Source organism: Cucumis sativus, chromosome 1, assembly GCF_000004075.3.
Source record: "Cucumis sativus cultivar 9930 chromosome 1, Cucumber_9930_V3, whole genome shotgun sequence".
Classification (NCBI taxonomy): Eukaryota; Viridiplantae; Streptophyta; class Magnoliopsida; order Cucurbitales; family Cucurbitaceae; genus Cucumis; species Cucumis sativus.
This window is the reverse complement of record NC_026655.2, coordinates 10,082,781-10,105,258: the sequence shown is the minus strand read 5'-3', so window position 1 is coordinate 10,105,258 and position 22,478 is coordinate 10,082,781. Positions and strand designations below refer to the sequence as shown.

At 30.4% G+C, this 22,478-nt stretch overlaps 3 protein-coding genes across 5 annotated transcripts; 2 read left to right on the top strand and 1 right to left on the bottom strand.

Annotated features, from left to right (window-relative positions):
* Positions 1-4,505: 4,505 nt before the first annotated feature.
* LOC101223030 (stress-response A/B barrel domain-containing protein At5g22580) lies at positions 4,506-5,736 on the top strand. Its single transcript, XM_004139424.3, has 2 exons — positions 4,506-4,779; positions 5,067-5,736. Exons 1-2 carry the CDS (start codon positions 4,661-4,663, stop codon positions 5,452-5,454), a joined length of 507 nt encoding a protein of 168 aa, XP_004139472.2. The 5' UTR covers positions 4,506-4,660; the 3' UTR covers positions 5,455-5,736.
* Positions 5,737-6,598: 862 nt separating this feature from the next.
* LOC101222629 lies at positions 6,599-11,438 on the top strand. 3 transcript variants are annotated; one of them, XR_004214048.1, is made up of 4 exons: positions 6,609-7,813; positions 7,912-7,953; positions 10,517-10,719; positions 10,805-11,438. XR_004214048.1 is itself a non-coding variant. In XM_031880173.1 (3 exons), exons 1-3 carry the CDS (start codon positions 7,102-7,104, stop codon positions 8,395-8,397), a joined length of 831 nt encoding a protein of 276 aa, XP_031736033.1. In that variant the 5' UTR covers positions 6,599-7,101; the 3' UTR covers positions 8,398-8,427. The 3 variants fall into 3 exon arrangements, 2 of the variants coding, with proteins under 2 accessions (XP_031736033.1, XP_004139471.1); XM_031880173.1 differs by lacking the exons at positions 10,517-10,719; positions 10,805-11,438 and adding an exon at positions 8,321-8,427 and having other exon boundaries at positions 6,599-7,813; XM_004139423.3 differs by having other exon boundaries at positions 10,517-11,400.
* An 8,947-nt stretch (positions 11,439-20,385) lies between these two features.
* Positions 20,386-21,763, bottom strand: LOC101206510. The gene has a single exon (XM_004139523.3). It carries the CDS (start codon positions 21,577-21,579, stop codon positions 20,641-20,643), a length of 939 nt encoding a protein of 312 aa, XP_004139571.1. The 5' UTR covers positions 21,580-21,763; the 3' UTR covers positions 20,386-20,640.
* Between the last annotated feature and the right edge of the window lie 715 nt (positions 21,764-22,478).

The window sequence follows — 22,478 nt, the reverse complement described above, 5'->3', positions numbered from 1 at the left end:
CAAATGGTCATCTACTGTGATACATTATAAAGACAGTCTTTAATTAGAATTTGTATAGCCCTAATGCATTACATGTAATTAGAAGATTATATTTCACACATTTTCTGAGGTTGAGTGATTAATCACAAAAGGCCTCTGTGAAAAGATTCATTCATAAAAAAAGCTCCATAAGATATGCACAGATATTTCAGAGGCATCAAGTATCAAATTTAGATTTAGATTCCCAAAATTGGGTGGGTACACATTATCAATGGACTCCTCTTTGTTCACTGTGAGTGATTTTACATTTTCTTGTTGGCATGGAATCTCTGCTTGGTTGCCTCAATTGGTGTAATTCAAAAGAAAAAAGATATCATCAGTTTGCCATTGGAAAGCTTACAATTCTGTAGAACAAGAATATGGTATGGATATGAATAGGATGTGTGTATGTTGTTCATGGCATGTGGGGCACTTGGCCTAAAGCAATTTTGTAATTTCTTCTTCTTTTGCCTTTTGCATTTCAGTCCCTACAGACCTTTTGATGCAATCCCCTCGTGATGCTATTTGCAAAATTGTAGGATGTTTTTAGACACTATCATTTATCATCCATCCTTCAATGCCTTTCACTATTTTTATATATAGGTTATCAACAAAAAACCATCATAGAACCACATTTTTTTTTCATAAGATGTGTAGTATATTTAAAGAATATATAACATGTTGATTTTGTTTTTGAATAACAAACAAAACATTTGGAATTAAAGAGAGTTAGGATTCAACACTATGAAGCCATGAAATACATATAATTATGTTGTTCTAACTAAATATCTTATTGACAAATCATGGACAAGCTGAGGGTAAAGTGTTATTGTGTTCTAATTGTATGTAACATATATTATATGTGTACACATTAATTAGCATTTATTGTATACACTAGAGAAAAGGAAATAGGTAGAAGAGCCTTCAACTAATACATTTGACTCAAAAGAGAAGCTAAGAAAAACCCTAAAGAAGAAGAAAATGGAATATTGTTGACCCAATCACAGTCCATCTCACCAGTGTTAATATAACTATTTTGGGAGTGCAATATAGTTTTTTTATCTACTTGTTCATTAGTTTTAATTAATAAGAGTATAAGTTGGGTCATAAAAATAAAAAGAAATAATGATAATATAATTTTTTTTTTGATAAAGAAAGGTATAAAAGTTGAAAGAGTGAATAATTGAGTGTGGGTAATGTTTTACTTGTTGAAATGGATTTTCTTTTCAACTCAAAAATAGTACATTATATGTGTCCTTCAAGTCAATTCACTCACAGCCTTTCCATTATTCACACTCAATTATTTACTCTTTTTATTTCTTTTTTTTATATATAGTACAATAAGTTATAATTTACAAATTAAATTTGATGAACATACCCTTACCAATTTTGAAAGTTGAACCAATTATTTGTTTGAAATATCATTCAAATTTTATAATTTTAACCAATTTATATTTGTTTACTTTAATTTTCTTTAGAAAAATTGAATAATATAATTTGCTTAGGGAAATAAGTTCATGTATCATCAGTCTATGTTTGATTCTTTCTATCTCACAATATTATAAAAGATAGTGTTCCACCAAACAAAAAAAAGTTCCAAAAAAGATGGTGTAAAAATCACTTATGGGTAACTTTTAGAGTTAGTGAAAAAAGTTTTTCACCTTTCACTCACAATTATTTGAGTTGGTAGGTTTGAAACACAAATAATTGTATACTTTCTCGATAACAATATGAATAGAACAAATATTGTAACTTATCTCTTTAGTTTTCTCCGACTATTAAATAGTCTTCACTCTCTAGCTTAATCTATGGGAGATTACCCTATTCGTACTTACTCTCCTCTCCCTAGCTTCCATCTCAAAATTTTACGACTAACATTGTATTTTAAAAAGTTAAAAAGTATTTGTTATTCGTCGTTGATTACAAAGCTAGAGCGTTGTGCTATGAAAACCACTACGTTGAAATTAGCAAAGACTTTAGTGAGAGTCACTTATGTCGGTTGTTTCGAAAAGTTATTATAACACTCACTTCGAACATCTACTCGGTAGAGAGGAATGATTTGGAGAATCGACGAGAAAAGTAAATGAATGTTACATGTAGAATTAATGATTTAGATTAAGTTAACGATGAGGTTGGAATCAAGTTTAAATCTAAATTAAATTCATGACAATTTAAAACTGAACAGGAAAAACAACTATAAGCATGTAGGAAAAAAGTCTAAAGTCTTAACTACTGTTTGAATAACCGATTGTATAAGTCCTTAGAAGAGCTATCATATTTATATCATTTTCCCGGTCGTTCTTTGAAGAGCTATCAAATTTATATCATTTTCCCAGCGTTTAAACTTTTCCAAAGTAGAACAAGAAATTCTTGGATCAGTTGTATGAGTAAGTCATATTAATGAAATTAGACGATGGGATGAGTATAGAAGATGGATTTAAGAAGTAATAATTATTTGAATAAGAAATATGAAGTTAGAAACCTAATTAACATAGGGTCTAAGACTCTAAACACAAGAAAATGAAAGGGTGGGAATCAAAACATTGTTGTAGTGAAAGAGATTTTATATTTTTAGTCTCTGTTTGAAAATTCAAGTGTGTAAAAATTAGTAATGAAAAGTTTTGTTTTGGTTTGGGATTCAATCTGCCCAAGAGGGCACTCACACAACACATAAAAATAATTAGCTAAAAAGGTTTTATTTGTGTGCTATTTCTTTTATTTATTTATTAGAATAATTTGTGTGTTATACACTTATTCTATTATAAATATTACTAAATAGGGCTCGTTATTATGGTTAATGTTCACGGTCATGTATCACTCACTCCATATTTCATTTACGTTGTTATATGTCTTGAAGAGTACTACTATCCATTGTCATATGTCATTCCCTCTTGCCTCTTATGTACCATCTACATTGTCATATGTTTTAAAGCACCACAAGAAAAATGAACTACGACGAGAGTTACAATCTGTCATAAATAAAATTATTGACAGTTGTTCACACGAGCTTTTCGGAGAAATTTGATTTATGGAGTTGAACTTGAGTTAATGCTGTATTTTTTGTTGATTTGATGTGATGTGGTTCGATCTCTAGAAGTCGATATCTAGAAATAAGCGCTAATGTTTGAGATCAAAAGACCCTATAGAGATATAGCTTACTTTTTATCAGATATAAGTACAATGATCCAACGTGTTTGTGTAGGTGACATGCGAGTGAGGGTATTCTATGCAATAAGTTTGCATAAGACCGAACCACAAAATAGTAACCACTAGATGTGAGTTTGAGGAAAACGAAGCTGAAAGTTGGAATCGTTTTAGGTTTGAAGAGTTTTGGAGGGTTAGATGAATCTTTTTCGATGAACCTCTTTTTGTTGAATGTTTGAATGCTAGTTTTTTCACTAGATTAGGGACATTTAAGACATTGCCATTGCAATTTTTCTTTAGATTTTTCGATTTAAATTAAACTTTGCTATTTATCCAAATTAAACTTTCGAATATGCTATTTTTCTAGTCAGTCCAACAATTAATACATACATAATGTTTCATTCATAATGAATACATTTATATAAGTAGAATGATAAAACAAATAAATTATACAAATAGATTTATTTTTTATAAACCAAAATAAATGGCAGCAAATGAATGTCAAACAATGAGATGGCAACGACAACAACAATATGAATACGGTAGCTGTAGAAGTGGAGGGAATAGTTCTTTTGGCTGGAGACGTAATTGGCAGAGACATAACAGAAAGGTAGAAGCAGGATAGGTTTTTCAAGTTGACGAAGTCGAGTAGCCAAAACACAAATCCACCTTTAAGTCAAGGGTCGGATACACGACATGGCATTGAAATCGAGTACCCAATCCATGACTTCATGCAAATTGGACAACATGACAGTAGTGGCTACCACATTGACAAATCAATTGCAAACATGATAATTTAGTCGTGTACCCAGTACAAAACTTAATATAATGGTTTATAAAAAGTTCAATTGTTCCGTACATACTTTTATAAAAAAAAATAATCGGTAAGTAGACCATGAAAGAGGAGTATAGATGTAGATTTTGGGCAGGTGCATGATGATGAATGATGAATGATGATTGATGAGTTCAAGTGTTATCTCTTTCAATTAGGAAAAAACTTGTAAAGATCTGACGTGCGGCTATTTTTTCTAAACATTATTCTTATTTGTTTGTATGGAAAGATGGGGAGCACACAAACCATTGTCTATTCAATTATGGGTTAAGGAGTGAGAGGCGAGAGGAGATGAAGAGAGAGAGATTCCAAAGCAGGGAAGGGTAGGTCCAAGTCCAACCGTGCGGCTCAAGCCACTGACCTTGTGGGTCCTTTCTCCCTTAGTCCTTGTACACACCTGATGCAGTCAACTATCAACATGGAAACAAAGCCAACAATTACTCCATTACCCATAGCCCATTAGCCCCATAGCCCCATAGCCATTTTTAGGCGATTGATTGCTTCAAAACCCAACCGCGAAAATGGAACGTGGTCTTGTGTCAGCGGACAGAGGGGGAAAAACCCAGTTACTCTCTAACTCCACGCTAAGTTTCGGTGAAATGCCTCTGTATAAATTCTGTTCTTCAATCCACCTTCTTCTCACATTTCCAGTCTTTGTAGACAGCCATGGGCGAGTTCAAGCACCTTGTTGTTGCCAAGTTTAAGGAGGGTCTGAATGTGGATGAAATTGTTGCGCAAGTGGAGAAGATGGTTTCTGATATTGACTCTGTCAAGTCCTTTGAGTGGTATCTCTCTCTCATCTAAACTCCCCTCTCATCCTGTTAATCCATGTTGTTATATCTGATTCCAAGTTATAATAATTGTAACAATTTTGTGTTCTCCTTTGGATTCTAGTCGATGGATACTTCAATTTAGATAGAGACAGTACCCTACTAATAGTTGATTTATTTAATTGATTAAAGTTCAAAATTAAATGCTTTTGAAAAAAAACATAGAGTGTTATCCCTTGCAAGTGATGTTTGGAACTTGAACAATGGGTAATGCAAATATACTACTGCTTGGCTTTGGACAGGGGACATGATGTGGAAGGCCAAGACATGCTGACACAAGGCTTCACACACGTCTTCTCAATGACATTTGATGACAAAGAAGCCATCACTTCATTTCTTACCCATCCTAAACACCTTGAGTTCTGCCCCACCTTCAGTGCAGCCATTGACAAGATTGTAGTCCTTGATTTCCCATCTATTCTCGTCAAAGCAGCTGTGCCACCTCCATCACCACAACCACCGCCAGCATTGGAAGAAACACCAGAAGCTGCTGTGCCACCTCCATCACCACAACCACCGCCAGCATTGGAAGAAACACCAGAAGCTGCTCTGCCACCAGTGTTGACATCTACACCTCTACCAACACCTGCCACTGCCGCAGCCGCAACACCGGCATCTGCTTCAGCATGATATAGGAGGCTTCAAAGACAATGTGGCATTGTCCAACGTTAAAAGAATAGTACTCTCTAATCTTTATTTGCAGTATGTACTCTTCTGTTGCTTTTATAATCATGGAAAGTGAAGTCTTTTCTGAATGGGAAGAAAGTGGTTGATGATCCATGCATTTGCTTGCAAGGTAGTGTAATACGTACTTTCTTTGTTGTTTTTGTTTCCCTGATTGCTGATTTGATGATGATAGCATTCACTCTTGTTCAAACATAAGAGGACCCATTTTACAAAGTTTGTCTGCCACTATGTTGTCTTAAACACTCTTTTGTTGGATGATCTGTAATTACTTGCCTAGATTAACCGAGATAGGAAGAGAGAAAAAGTAAATATAAATTTTAGTATATAACTCTGTTAAAATGTTTCCTCCGTCGCTTTAAATCGCATGTTTGAAATGACTTTTTAAGTGTTTATATAGGTATTTATAAGTGTAAAAGAAGTGTTTGTAAACTCTTAAAAAGACAATGCAAATGAACACCAACGGTTAGTTTTCATTCCATCGAAATCATGGAATTAATATTATCCTTTTAGGGTGTTTAGGCCCCAACTTCAAATGAGTTAACCCCATCGACTTCGTGTGTGTTTGATCCAAAAAGTTGAGAAGTAGCGTTGTGAACTCCACTACTTGTTTGACTCAACGAGTTCGTGAGTTTCACTACTAAAAACATCAATGGTATATCTTATTAACTCTTTACAATATGACTTTAAGAGTTAATAATAACATCTTATTCCTCCTTATTCCACTCCTTAACCTGAACACTCATTTATGTTCGGGACTTTAGTAGTTGGTGTTTTCAACTATTTTAACTTACACTTAATTATAATATTAATATTTCTTATTCATGCTCTCTCTTCTTCTTTGTTAAAATTTTTACTCATACTCACATTTCTTTTCGTTAAAGGTTTATTATCATGTATTGTGTCAAAAATAGTTTGCATTCCAAATAGATTGTAATAGTCATAGACTATAATAACCATGCTCCAAACATTTCCTAAAAGAGTTTTTTGTCCGAATAGTTTTGATGTATGAAATCTAACATTTTGCATACTACTTTATACATGTTATTCGGTTAGGGATTGTTATGTTTATCATAGAACTAACACAATCCTTATTTCTCTCCCACTTTGTTGCATTTTAAGTGAGAATATTGGGGTGGAGAAATCTATGGATTACATTTCTGTTATTTTTCTTTCTGTTTATTATGAATGTCCATCCAAATAACACAACTTGAAAACTAAATCTGCAGATGTTGGATATGATTCATATCCAGCACTATAGACGTAGCCTCATCAATGCTCTCAGCTTTGATTTTTGCTTTTGTTTTCTTTATTTTAAAGGGAATCTATAAAAGGAAGAGAGAGTCAATAATTTACTGCGAAAGTGACAGACATGATAGGAAGAAAATGAGATTTCTTAAATTGTAAAAACTGAAAAATGTTCTTTTGTTTTGGATTCTAAAGAAGCCTCGATCTAAGAGACCACCACAAAAAAGAAAAAAAAGAAACACAAAAGTTGATTCTCCATTATCATCACTCTGTATTCAAACATATCAGTTTTTAAACTTCATCCATTTGACAAATCAGACCAGAAAGAACAAAGAAAACAACAAAATGCAGAAAATCCAGAGTTTTCATCTTCTACAGTCCTTTCTGTTCCTGAATTTTTGCTTATGTTCTTCCATTTCTCAGGAAAATGACCCAACGTCTTGTGGTAAATTCCAAATTCAACCCCCTTTCCTGAGTTCTTCTAATCTAAATGGGCCCTTCCCATTAAACCATGTGATTCTCTGCAGATCTCAGAAACTGTATTTCAGAACTTCAATTGGCCTTTTCCCCATCTCCAAAATTGATTACACCACAAAAACTCTTATAATCTCCAATTTTCTTTCTTCTTCACACCATTTTGTTTCCCCTTCCCTTTTATCCTCAGGGCTTCCTTCACCACCACACCTTATCAACTCACTCCTCCTCTTCAACTGCTCTAACCCAACAAAACCTATCACTGAATCTGCCCAAAACTGCCCAAAATTTGAAGCTTTACAAAACCAAGATGAAGAACAAACATCCCAAAAATCTTCTTGTTTGATCTTTGAGGATCTTGGAAAGCTTCAGGAGAGCTTCCATCCAAATGACTTGAAATGCTCCCATTTCAGAAGGGTTTACAGAAACTCCTCAGATGTTGAACTTAAAAATGGATACAAATTGGGAACTTCAATCTCCTTTGACATTCCTGATCATGTTCCTAATCCGTGTCATGAGTGTGAGAAGCCTGATGGGCATTGTGGAGTGGGTTTGAGATGCATATGCCATGTTCTTGATTGCAGTATGTTTCTGATTCTTCGATCTTACCAAGTTAATATTTAGTTTTTTATATTTAATTCCAGATTCATGATATTTACTGCTTGTTCTATGATTTTGCAGAAGATAAGGTGTTTTCTAAGGGTGGAATTGTCAGACCTTGTGGTAAATTTCTCATTTCTTTGCTGGCTGTTTTTGTGGTGATCATTATTTCCATGTAATGCATATTAACTTTTCTCATTCAATGATATACATGAAATCTGACTTGGTTTATTTGTATTGACTTGTCTATATTGCATCTAGTAAAGAGGTGATCTTTCACCAATATTTTTGGTATGTTAAAAATAAATTACATCAAACAGTAAGGTTCTCCCACTTAGGATATGAAGTCAGGATCTATCCATTCTGAATCATATCAAATATGACTTAGTAGTGATCTCTATGCATTTGTGAGAATCTCTTTTCATTATGGTTTCTCCAACTAAATTACAGTGTTTCTCTAACTTACACACAATATTATTGAAACTTACAGGGTGCATGTCCAAGGAATTTCCCATTCCCAATTCAATTGGATTAAGTATAACAAATTTTAGAAGTTACAAAAATTAATTGATCTATCCATTCTAAGTTTGAATCATATATCTAGAATGAAACTCTAAGGCCCAGCTGGGCAATCGTTTTGTTTTTTTAAATTAACCATGTTTTCCTTCTATCTCTTATCATGATGGCACTTTTTAAAATATATTGATACACTTCTTAATCAAATTTAAAAAACAAAAACAACCTTGCAAACGTTTTAGTTTTTTTCTCTAAACCACGGATAGAACGTAGAAAACAAAAAGAAAAATTCAGATGTGAAAATAGTGTTTATAGGCTTGATTTTAAAAAACGAAAACTGAACTATCAAATAGGTTTAAACTTTTAATTGTGTGTGAAAGATGTGAAGATTTAAAATTCTAAAAAACGTATAGCTTTTTCATAGATCACATCCACCCAAACAAATCAACCCTAAATTTATAGTATGAACCTAGCTTTTTTTATAAATAAATTCAATTTCGTTGGATCAGATCATATTAGACGTCATTAACGGTTATAATAAGAAAAATTGTATCAAATGATAAAAACATTTAAATAAAGCAGTCCATGCCATTTTTTTTTCAAATATAAAAAATATATTTTACAATTTAAAATAATTCTATTATTATATTTTTTTTTCTATTTTCGCTAAAAAAAAATAAAGCATAATAATAAAGTAATGAATTATCACAATCTAGTCTCTTATAAATTGATTGAGTTATGGTCTAAAAATAAATGAGAATATACTAACAAATAGAAAGAATTTTAAGGAAGTTAAAAAGTTGAAATATCCTAAATCATTTAAATGAAAATGAAAATAATAGGTTTTTTTTATTCAAAGAATTATTTTAATAAATGAATGTATATATCCAATCTTAACCATGATTTCATCTCAATTAGGATTAGAAACTCAACATGTGTTTTTTATTCAAAAAAAATATTTTAATAAACTAACGTATATATCGATCTTAACCATGATTTCATCTTAATTTTCATCCCAATTCGAAATTCATACACAAAACAATACTACCATGAGAGAATAAAATTAAAGATAAATATATAATTGAATAAGAAAAAAAATATTTCTAGAATTCTCTAGCAATGGTTGAAATTATCATTATATTATCAATTACTTAAATGATAATTGCTTAATTGAGGTAATGTCTTCGAAGTATTATTTTTGAGCTGCAACTATTTACAAAAATCTCGATGGATATGATAAAGATGTGCAAAAGATTAAAAAAAAAAAAAAATTATTCTTGTTTAAATCTTAATCTCACACCGTGAAAGATTTATAATATTTCATAAAAATAATCCAATCTTGTAATTTACTAATTTACTGTCCATTGGAAGACTTTGCTTTGTAAATTTTGACGATCAAAATTTTGCCAACTATATAATAAAAGATAATGTACATTGTATGGCATCAAATCATACCAACTAACATTCTATTAACTATTTTATTCTAAAAAACATTTAAAAATATAAATATTTTTAAAAATAAAATAATAAAATTACTTTAGTTTCTACTGTCAAAACCTAATAACATAAAATATTTCCAAAAAAAAAAAAAAGCATAAAAGAAGACAAACAAATACTTCGTGTTGAAAATAGTTATTATTGAATGAATAAGCAACTAATTTCTTTTGCATTCAAGTAAACGATACGTGCATATTGACTTTGTATTTACAACATTTTGATTGTTTATTTTCAAACTAAGATAGTCGAGACAAAACTAATTGTGATAGGTTTTCAACGTTTTTGGATGTCTTGATAATAATGTGTCTTAGTGTAATGGAAGTTCTTGCTCTTAAGATCAGTCAGGTAGTTCAATATCACTTAACATTTGTTACTGTGACTTTTAAATCTGTCGTTCACCTTCATTCCTTAAACTGCACATTACATTTCTAATCAGATATTTTCCCACCTCATTGTTTTTCTTATACTGCTAATGTAGTTAGTTATTCTCCCTCTTCTCTTCTTCTGTTGAATTAAAATATAATGGAATATTAGCAGCTAAATGGGCCTTATTGGTCGTTGGTATTTATTTGTTTGTATCTATATGGATCTTAATTTTTGTGGTTATGACAACTAACAAGCACTTTGCATGTTTCTTTAACTTCACAACAATTTATAATCGGCTTGATTGCAGAAAGTTGAGCGTTTGCGGGCAAAAGTTAAACAATCCCCTTCAAAATCAATGCTAATTGCGTTCACTCCATCATGGAATGCCTTGGTTTCTGGTCGACTTCTAGGCATTCAAATATTAATGTCAAAGTTGCAGTTGCAGCATGCGTTAGTGAAATAACTAGGATCACTGCACCTAATGCCCCTTACAGTGACGAAAGTATGAAGGTAATCAGAAATTTGCTCGGTTGAATGCCATTTTCCCACTTATTTGAATTTACTTATGAATAGTTGAATGTATGTTGCTGTTCAGGAGGTGTTTCATCTTATAGTATCATCCTTTGAAAATATCTCTTACAAGTCAAGTCAATCATTGCAAAAAGGGCATCCATTCTTGAAACTGTCCCAAAGGTCAGATCATGTGTAGTCATGCTACATTTATGGGCTGGCTGCTCCATAGAAAAATCCTTCAACCTTCATACACATTTGTCACATTTATTGATTTTAAACTTATTGGTCATCATTACGTTGTCAAATTTTTCATGTCATTGTTTTTATGCTTGTTTTAGTCCATAAAGAGACCTAATTACTTTGCAAACTTTGTTTTCTTGATCGAGAGAAACAAACCCTTCAGGTTGTTGCATGTACATCTCTTCATCTAACTCACCATTTAAAAATGTCGTCTTGGCATTCATCTGATGTATCTCAAATCCATGCAAAGCTGATATTGCTATGAGCATGCAAATGGAAGTTAATTCAAGTAATTGGTAAGTATGTATCAGAATAGTCAAGTTCTTCTAGTTGCTTGTAATCTTTGGCGTTAAGTCTTGCCTTATATTTATCTATTGACCCATCGATCTTCATTTTTCGTTTGAAAATTCATTTGCATCCAAGTGGTTTACTTCCTAATGGAAGATCAACTAGCTCCTAAGTATGTTTATGCATAAGGGACTCAATTTCACTATTCACAGCCTCTTTCCAATATGGAGCTTCAAGATAAGATATGGCTTCTTTAAATGTTTGAGGTTCGTTTTCTAACAAATAAGTTAAAAAAATCAAGCTCAAATGATTTGGAGATCCTTATCCTTTTACTTCGTCTGAGTTCCTCATCCTTCTTTAACTCAACATTTGATCTATTATGAGATTCACTCGTTATAGCATCAAACAAACATTTTTGTAACCTTGCTTCACAAGACATTTTATGAGGAAAAACATTCTCAAAGAATGTTGCATTCCTTGATTCCATGATTGTATTAACATGTATATTTGAAATATATGATTTATGAACTATAAATCGATATGCACAACTATTACTAGTATAACCAATGAATATGCAATCAACAGTTTTTTGTCTGATTTTAATCTTTTTAGGTTTAAGCACGACAACGTTTAATAGGCACCCCACACTTAAGAATTTGTATGAAGTTTTTCTTTCTTTCCATTTTTCATAAGGAATATTTTGTGACTTCTTATGAGGTATTCTATTTAATAAATAATTTGTTGTCAACAAAGCTTCTTCCCACAAATTTTGGGGTAAATTTGAACTTAGAAGCATTGCGTTCATCATTTTCTTAAGTATTCAATTTTTTCGTTCAACAATTCCATTGGATTGAGGTGAGTATGGAGCAATAGTTTGGTGAATAATGCCATGTTCTGAACGAAATTGTTCAAAAGGAGGACCATATTCTCCACATCGATCACTTCTTATTGCCTTAATTTTTGTGCTAAGTTGATTTTCAACCTCTTTTTTATAAAGCTTAAACACTTCAATTTTCCATCTTTGCTTTTCGGCAGATAAACATAACAATATCTTGTGCAATCATTGATAAAAGTAATAAAGTACTTTTTTCCACCTCTAGTTTGAACAAATTTCAAGTCACAAATACCACTGTGAATTAACTTTAAAGGTTTGATAATTCTCTTAGTTGAATGAAAATGTGCTTTAGTCATTTTTTATTCCACACACACCTCACATCTATGATTTGTATCAAAGGTGAATTTTGGAATCAAGTTCATATCAATTAGCCTTTGTAAAGAATTTAAATTAACATGTTATAGTCTGTCATGCCAAACAAATAACTCAACAATATAAGCAAAAGTAGATACTTTATTAATAATACTTTTGGGTACAACTGTGAGTACATTTAATTTAAAGAGACCATCACTCAAATAATCTTTTCCAATATACATCTCATTCTTCGAAAGTACAAACTTATCCGATACAAAGACCAACATAAAGTCATTCTTATTAAGCAATGAACCAGAAACTAAGTTCTTGCGAATGTCAGTAACATGAAGCACATTGTTGAGAGTGAGTTCCTTGCTAGAGATCATCTTTAAGAATCACATTGCCTTGTTATTTTGGAGATAAATTATTAAATAATACATTTATCGAGCTTTTGAAAGAAAAAAACAAGAAATAAGGAACGTGGGGTCATTTGGTAATGTAGGTATTGATTTTTGCTTTTGGAAAGTGAACCTTTTTCTTTCTCCATTGATTAAACAGAGGAGGTGAATTCTTGGCCATTATCCAAAAACAAAAATACAAAGTTTTTAATACTTGATTTAATTTTGAAAACATGGTTAGAAAATAGATAATACAACCATAATATATTAGAGGTGAAAAGAGTCTTAGAGTCTTTTTAAAAACATAATAAAGAGGTAAAATATTTACGAGCTATAGAATAATTTTAAAAACGGAAAAATGTCACATGATATAAAAAATGTCTTGACTGGCATCAATGACATAATATATTTGGGAAATGATCGTTTAGATTTGGCTATGCTTGTTACACGATCGTTTAGATTTAGCTACCAAAATCTAAACTTTTTTTTTCAATGTTCTTTGATATACGTTCATTTAGATTTGACGATTTAATTATTTAAATTTGGGTATCTAAAACTAAACGAAATAAAAGATGTTTTTCAAGATTTTTTTTGGTAAACGATCAGACTTGGTACACGATTATTTAGATTTAATTGTTTGAATTAGTACACGATTGTTTAGATTTGATTATTTAAATTTGGATAGTCAGATCTAAACGATCTTTTTCAAGTTTTTTTTGTACATAGTCGTTTAGATTTGACACACGATCGTTTAATTTTGGGTAGTCAAATCTCAACGATTTTTTCAAGATTGTTTGATACTAGATTTTTTATATTTGGCACACGATCTTAAATAACAAAATAACAATTATATTTGGTACACAATCTTAAACCAAATAACCAAATAAGAGTTTGCAAAAAAAATTGCAAAAGAAGAAGAGAAGAAAGACAATAAAAATGAAAGACAAACATGAAATATTTAAAAAAAATGGTTAGTTTCATAAACATTTTGATTTTGTAAAAGAAGTCATATTATATTTATGAAAAATAACCACAAGTTTAACTTTTAGAAAATAAAAACTAAATTTGGAATAGTTACATCTTATGATTTTGTTTTATAATCTTTTACCAGCTAGTTTTAAAATAGTTTCTGAAAGTGATACCTAAGATATGAAAGTAATTAACAAATGCGTACATTTCTCAAAAGCTAGAAATTAGAAATAGAAAAATTTAGAAACTCCAACTTTATCAAATGGATTGTATATATATTGTTTACTTTACTATATATCAAATTAAATTTTAATTTTGCTATTTGATAATTGCAAGAGTAAGTCCAATTCCATTACATTCAAATATTCAAATATTAAAGTATGGATCGAGGAATAAAAGATGTTCAATCAGATTATTTTTTAAAATTACGTGAGATCCACCGTACTATTTTTAAAAGCTTTTCATTGATAATTATAGTTAAATTCACACAAGAATACAAACTTTAGAATCATGTATATATTTATTTATTTGTTTATTTTTTGGTAAAGAAAATCAAATCAAATAAAAAAAAAATATTTGTTTCTATACATTGTTGAGGGAAAGAATATGAGCCAAATTGGAGGGAATTTTTTTGTCAATCACAGAATAGAAACCCTAACTAATTGAAGCTATTTGCCCAGTATCGAAATCATTAAAAAAAATTCCAAAATTGTGGAATATTATTTCTTCGATGACAATGTCGATAATAAAAATACAAAAATGAAGCCTAACGATATGAATAAATAAAAGTATCAATAAAAATTTTAAAAAGTTAATTATATGTTTATATCTATAACAATGGTTAACTCAACAACAAAAATGATAATTATTGTTAGGTTTACCAAAATGATGAAGTAAACATGTTGAAAAGTCATTCTAATTGTTACTTTACATAAATATGATCTTAATGTAAAGAGTCATTTTCAAATATAGCAAAACGAATCAAAATATTCATAAGACTTTCTATTTTCGTTAAACAAAAAAAATTAAAATAAAATTTCATAATAAAAAACTCAATTAATTTACTTTTAAAAAAAGTTGAATGACATAATATTTAAAAGCTTCTATAATTCAAAATAAAAGAAAAAAACGATACGTATAAGTTAGGGCATATGCATATTATTCATAGTTTGGTCTTAACAATTGAAAATATTAGTTTACATTTGTAAACATTGAATGAAGACTTTGTCTATGTATATATAGAGTCAAATAATCATAATACTCGAAATAGTCTATTTAGACGGTTATATAATCATAACTATACCAAAAAGTAATGAAAATGATGTTTATAATAAACAATTAGTAAACGCGTTTGTTTATGGAGTAAAGTAACTAAGATACGATTCGATAACTATTAAGCTTTTTGAATTTGCTTTTACCATCAAAATCACTTACCCTAACAAATATATATATATATAAACCTAATGTAATGAAGGTCCCATTTAGGTTGAATTTGAACTACTTTTTTTTTTTTTTAATGGAAGTGAACCAAAATAATTTGGAAGTATGAAATGATGGGATTTGGTAGAAAAAGAAAAGAGTATCCTAAGCACTAAATAGAAATTGGTTGAAAGACAAAAAGAAGAAAGTTGATTTTCTTTTTTAAAATAATAAAAGGTGTTTGAGTATGACACTTAAGAAAAAATACCAAAAAGTAGTCTATATGGATTGTTTGTTAAGCTACAAAATTTTAATCTTCTATGTATGCTATCTTCAAATGCAATGCACTATATTATATTTTTAATATTACATTTCATCTCTTGCTTTCTTTTACTTTTTTATTTGAAAATCTTCTCATCATCCATGTCTACGTTTATTAATTGTTTTTAAAGAATGTAACTAAGACGTTCATGTTTGACAACCGTTCATGTTTTTTCGTTTCTCAGTTTTAAGAAATGTTTTAAAAATTGAGATCAAATTTTAAAAGGAATATTGCATAGGACAGTATTTTGAGAATATGATATAACAAATATAGCACACTGTTTTATAATTTTGCAAATATGGCTGAAATTTAAGACGAAATTCTCTATAACACTCATGAGACCAGGCGGTGTTCAAGGCCAAAACGAACACAACCATGAGAACAAACTTTGTTATGTTGAGAAGATGTGTGATAATTATTGTTTTAGTTTACTCTAGAACGGTTGACAGTTCAAGACATCATGTCCACTAATTAACCAAGTAAACTTGTTATTCTCATGCAGGTTCTCCATTGGCAAATACCAAACGCTTATTTTCTCCCATTATATTTTTTAATTTACCATGTATGAGAGGGATTGTTGGAATAAATGGTTAATCTTTGTGATTCTTCATGAATGGATGCATCATGAGTGAATGCATCATTTCATGAAAAGTATTAATAACTAAATTATAGAAAGGACATGACTTTTCGAATGACCACGAACAAGTCTATAAATAAATCCTTTGGGTTGTGAGAAGATTCATATCAACAATCCTTTGTCTTCTAAAAACAAATTTCTCTCCACATCCACAATATTGACATTCGGTAGATCCACAAGGTTTCGTTTGTTGATCTTCTATACATGGTGCTACACTTAGAAGAAATGTGATATGTTCTATCATGTAAGACAATTACTCTCAATACTAAAGCACTAGGGTGAGTAAATTTGTCTTAGTAACATGAATTTGTTGGATTTATAACTATAATACATTATGTATGTTTTTCTGCTTGTTGTGATAATAATCTTAATAACACTCAAATGTCGTTTCATTTTCTTCTACTTAAAATAAGGAAACATGAAATAGTCAAATATTCGAATTTCATTCAAACATAAGTAGTCATGTGTAAAAGAACGTTCAAATATAAGTTTGAATCCATGCAAATCTTTCATTATACATACATATACATATTTCATATACATAGATATATGTATAGATATAAAAGTAGAAGAAAAACATGAGTAGGTGGGATGTTATGATGGAATAAATTGAGAAGTGGTCCTTTAAAGCCATTTAAACTCATTGCCCCAAAGTTAGCAAAATGCTCCAATGGGTTTTTTACTTCCACTCTCTCCATCTCATTTTGTAACCCCTTTTTTAAGGCACTCTCTAATAAATTCACTTAAACCCTTCAAGATTCCCTTCCCTTCCCATCACACCCTTCTTTCTCCATTCAAACATGGGACACAAAGTCTCATCATTTTTCCTTTATTTATGACTTTCTTCATATAAATATATATATATATATATATATATATATATATATATATATATATATATATATATATATATATATATTTTTGCTTCACTTAGTTTTCTAATTCAAACAAGCTGAAAAAATTAAACTTGAAGTCAAAATATATGCGTTATTTGAGATTCTCATATCTCAAGTCCCCTTCAACTGAGTCGTGCCAACCATTTGATTCCGATGATTTTTTACTTAAAACTTGTGCAACAATCTCCCATTTTAGAAAAACAACACAATTTTGAAATTTGAACAAAACAAAACCCTAGTGAATTTGAAATGTCAAGATGAATAGTAGAAAAAAAATAATAGAATTTAAAAAGGTGAATCCTTTTCTATGATCATATGGGTTTGACTTGTTGTAGTAAATTGCACTAAAAAATGTTCTTCAAAATTCATACCTAATAAACATGAAGACAACAAACAAAAAGAGCCAAAGATCTTATGGCCCCCCTCCACACTCTCCTCTTTTCCACCTTCACTTCTCTTTTCTTTTGAATTAGGGTTATCTCCTATAGTTAGGTTGTGTCCTTACAAGTTGATGTTTGGATGGGAATGAAACCCCTTTGCCCCAAATCATGGGTTTTTACAACTTATATATGGGTCCCTTTTATTACACACAAATTCATGCCCTCTCCTCTTTTCTTTTTTCCTTTCATTATTTTGTTTTGGGAGCAATGCATCTTTGTGTATTTTCTTTTTCAAATCAATTTTAGATTTTGTGTTGTGTTTTTTAGAGGGAAAATATATTGTAGCTAGAATAATGTTATACTCTATAAACGAGATGTGACCGTTCATTATTTTGAACATGTTAATTTACATATTGTAATGCGTTTGTTCAATACATGTCTCACGTTATCACATTTCGTTATCTTAACGATATTAATAATAAGAATTATAACATACGTCTACGAATGTCTATTTTAAGAGATAGATAAACAACTATCCTAATAAATGAGTATCAATCTTGAAATACAACCATGGAAGGAAATTACAATTCCAACTTTCATGTTTGACATGCTAAAATATGAGCAACTTTATTACATTCATCGGGAATAAAAGACATACTCATGGATTTGGTGCATCCAATCTCTAACCTCCTCTAAGGTCACACCAATGAAAGAATTTCTAAAAGACTATTTTCGATATGATGAATTAAGGTCGAAGTTATAAGTGAATTGAATTTGGGATAATGATGATAACGTGAAAAATGACCTTCCACACTATCTTCATTAAATGTAATAATTAATAGGCCTCATTATTCCATACTTAATATAATTAGTTTGTATATATGATTCAATATTAGGTCTTCTAAATAAATTGATTTTTGTTAAAGTCTTCTAAATAAACAACTAAAATAACTTTTAGCCCTAAAAGAAAAAACATATATATGTATCTATATATTCTTTCCAAAAAGATGCTAACTAATTATTCTTTAAAATCAAAATCAAACATTACATGTGTTGGTCCGAGTGATTTCATTTCGGTTTCGTTATTTGGTTATTTGTCTCAACTTTATGTTAAAGTTTTAGTTCGTAAGTCTAATTTCGATTTGGTTTTTCAGATTTTAAAATGTTATATTCAGTTTTGGTAACTATTTAAACACTAGTACTTCTACCTATCTACAACTTTCTTTCTTTGCTTTATATATTTGCAAAACATTGTAAGTCACGATGAGAGTGGAGACACAACCAACGTGCTATAATCATACTTTGTTTAAAATAAAACATTATTTAATATAAATTTTAGCTTGACACTTCAAAATTAATATTAAAATACAAGAACCGATAATGAAAGGAAAACATGTGCTCCCCTAGCGTCTTACATAAATCCGCCGGTGATTCTACCAATAGTTTAAAAACAAGCTAATTAAAATTTGAAAACTAAAAAATATAGCTTTCAAAAAGTCGTATTTGTTTTTGTTTTTTTTTTTTAATTTGATTAAAAGTGCACCTATTGTATTTATAAAAAATGCAAATAATTGTAAGATAGGTTGAAACAATAGGGTTAATTTTTTTAAAAAAAGAATGAAATTGTTAACAAACACGAGGTTATGTTTTTAGTTTTAAAGTTTTGAATTTTGTTTCAATTTAGTCTGTCGTTAAATACTTAGATTACAAGTGCAATTATATATCAAGTAATTGAAATAAATTAAAAAAATATATAATAAATTCATTTTCTCTAATTTTTTTCCCATAAAAAGTAAATTTGAATAGTATAAATGTTGATAGTTAAGCAAGCAAATTAAAAGAAGAATGAGATTAAATTAAAATCAAAATCAAAATTTAGAAAAATGAAAATGGTAAAAATTTTAAAATGAAATGAGATATAAAGCCTAATAATCAAAAGAAAAGAATGAACTAAGTTTCATAGAATTAACCGTTATAACTAACAAAATTAAAGTGGGATTTTGTTGATCAAACTTTTGACAAATCCATTAAATGTGTTATGAAGAACAGAGAGAAGTACAGAATGTTATATACTTCACCACAGTAAATCCATTAAACCAAAATACAACATTAATTCATAATAATTCCTTTTTTTTTTCTTCATAATATTTATTCACCAAATCTTTTAATGAATCAAAAGGGAAAAATAACCTTTCCTTTTTAGACTCATTTAACATCAGATTCTCCACTTCAATTCAGCACTTCAATGCCAAAAAGCAACAACACATTGATTCTACTTCTCTCAAAAACCACAATTTCTCTTTTCAGAAAAACAAATTCATCACTAAAACAATAATAATAATAATAATAATAATAAAGAATCTTTTATCTTCTGCTTGCTTTCTTTTAAAGCCTTTTGAATTATTTTCAAGCCTTCATATACCACTTTCATTCAAACTACATCCTTACTCTTATCCCATCAAATATTTCAATTTTATACATATTAAAATAAAAATACATACACAAATTTGTACGTCTTATTATACTTAAAATTTTACCTTTTTAGTTATGCAGTTGAATTTGTCCATCTTAAATTATTAGTTCATCAAAACATGAATTCTAAAAAACTACATAGTTTCCAAAACCCAAATCTGACTTACTTTAAAAACTAGTTTTTGATTTTGGTACTTAAAAATGATACATAGGAGTGTAAAAGTATGTGAGAAAATAAATATAATTTTTTAGAAAAACCACAAAATTAATCATGATCAACTTGAACGTAAATTTTTTGAATTTTGGGCTAGTTGTTAAAAGCACTTTTAAAAGGTGGAGAACAAACCAAAAAGATCAATAGAAAAATTGAGGATTTATGAAATTAAATAATTATCAAATACAACATTAACTATCACCAAATTGTAAGTTCAAATTAGGTATGTAATGTGTGTATATGTACAAAGATATCCTTAATTTTCATTAGAGATTCAAAACTTCACCACTACATTTGTGTCAACATAAATATACGGGTGGGTTAACATAAAATTAAGAAAGAAAAAAAAGATAAGAGAGAGCGAGAGAGAGAGAGAGAGAGAGATGTAATGAAGAGAGACATAGAGAGAAAACTCATCTCTCACTATCTTCAAAGAATTCTACTCATAAATTCAAAACATAAAGAAAAGAAGAAGAAGAAGAAAGAATCCAGAATCATGAAGTCTTACTTGCATAGATCAACAATGAAAAATCCAAATTCTTTTGAATATGATGATTATTAGAAATGATATTCTTCTCTTCTTCCAACCACAGCCTACTCTCCAATCCACTCCTCCTTCTAAACATGAACACTCCAAATCCATTCATGGCTGACCCGAAAAACCAATCATGAACATCCCACAACAAATCCACCAACAACCCATCAACAAAAATACTCTGATTTCCTCTAAAGTTCCATTGCAATCTCTTCACTCTTATCACGGCTTTCTTATCGATCCAGACCCACAATCCCGGCGTTTGCCTTTTCCCCCCTTCTTCTTCTCCACTGCATCTGATCGAGATCTCATGAATTACCCCATTTTCACTGAACTTTGCTCTCGTTGAAAACAGAGTATTTCCAGAGCAGTGCTCTGTTCTTGAAATCAACCACCATTTTCGCCCTTCTGGGTCCTCGTTAAAACGTGAAGAATCCGGAATTTCCCCCAAAATTAAAGCGATTTCTGAGTCTACTGTTATCAAAACGTAAAATCCTGAAATAGGTTCCGGTCCACCGTCGTAAATGGCGGCGGCGAGATCCCAGAGGATTTCGATTTTGGAGGATTGAAAGTCGTAGGACTTTGACCCTTTGTTTTTCTTGAAGAATCGGGCGGTTGTGTCGAGTTTGAAGGCTATGGCGGCCGGAGATTGGGTGAAATTTATGGCTAAGCTTTGAGCGGAGTGGGTTTTCATCCACGTCACTGAAATCATCATCGTTTGATTGTGGGCGGCGGAGAGAGTGGTGGCGTAAAGACTTGTGACGGCTGTTTTCACTGACGGCGAGGGAGGAGATACGACGGCAGAGACGGCGGCGACGGCGGCATTGGAGTAGCTAGAGCAAGAAGGATGAGAAATGTTAATGGAGTGTTCACTAAAACAAGAAACAAAATCTCTCATTTTTGAGAGAGAGATCTGAGGAATTTTGAAGAAAGAAAAGGGAAAGAAAAGAGTGTTTGTTTCTTGGGAATTTAAGGAAGAAAATGTAAGGGAAAATCAGAAATGGTTTGAGGAATAATATAAAAGGAATCTGATTTTTCAAGTTTCAACTTAAGAGAGAGAAGAGAAACAGAAAGTTAATGAGATGATCATGGGAGCTTTAAATTCTCTTTTGAATGATTATTTATTTATTTATTTATGTTAATCATACATTATAAAATAAATAAATAACCCATGAATTTCTCTTTATTATACATATACATATACATATACATATAAATTGGTAGATGAAAAGTTGTATTCTGTTTTTTAATGGGCAATGATTGTTTTATAAATCTTTGTTTAATGCCCAAATTCAACTATTAAACACAATAGATAGAGACTTGACTTTCATCTGCTAACATCAAGGATTCAAGATACAACAAGTGTGTGATTTTAAATGGAGTAGATGTTAATTAATGGCCTTTTCTTTTTTTAAATTAATGAACATTATTTCTAAAAACTAACCAACATCAAAATTCTCTCTTTAATTACTCAAACACAAAAATCTCTCTAAATATCATTTAACATCAAATCCCTACAAACTAACTAAATATCCTCATTTAACTTTCCCTACTTATACACATCTTTCTTACTTTTACTTTTATATCATCATAACCCTCTCTCTCAAATGAGATCTATGTCTAATTACTTAGGTGAATTTAGATTGTATCTATATTTTCATGCACTTTATAAAACATTTATATTTAGATGAGAGGGCAGAAAATAAGACTGGGGAGGATGTTGTAAAGATTACCAAATCCCACTCACCAACCACAACACACACCATTGTATGATTAAAAAGCAAAGCCATAAGTGAA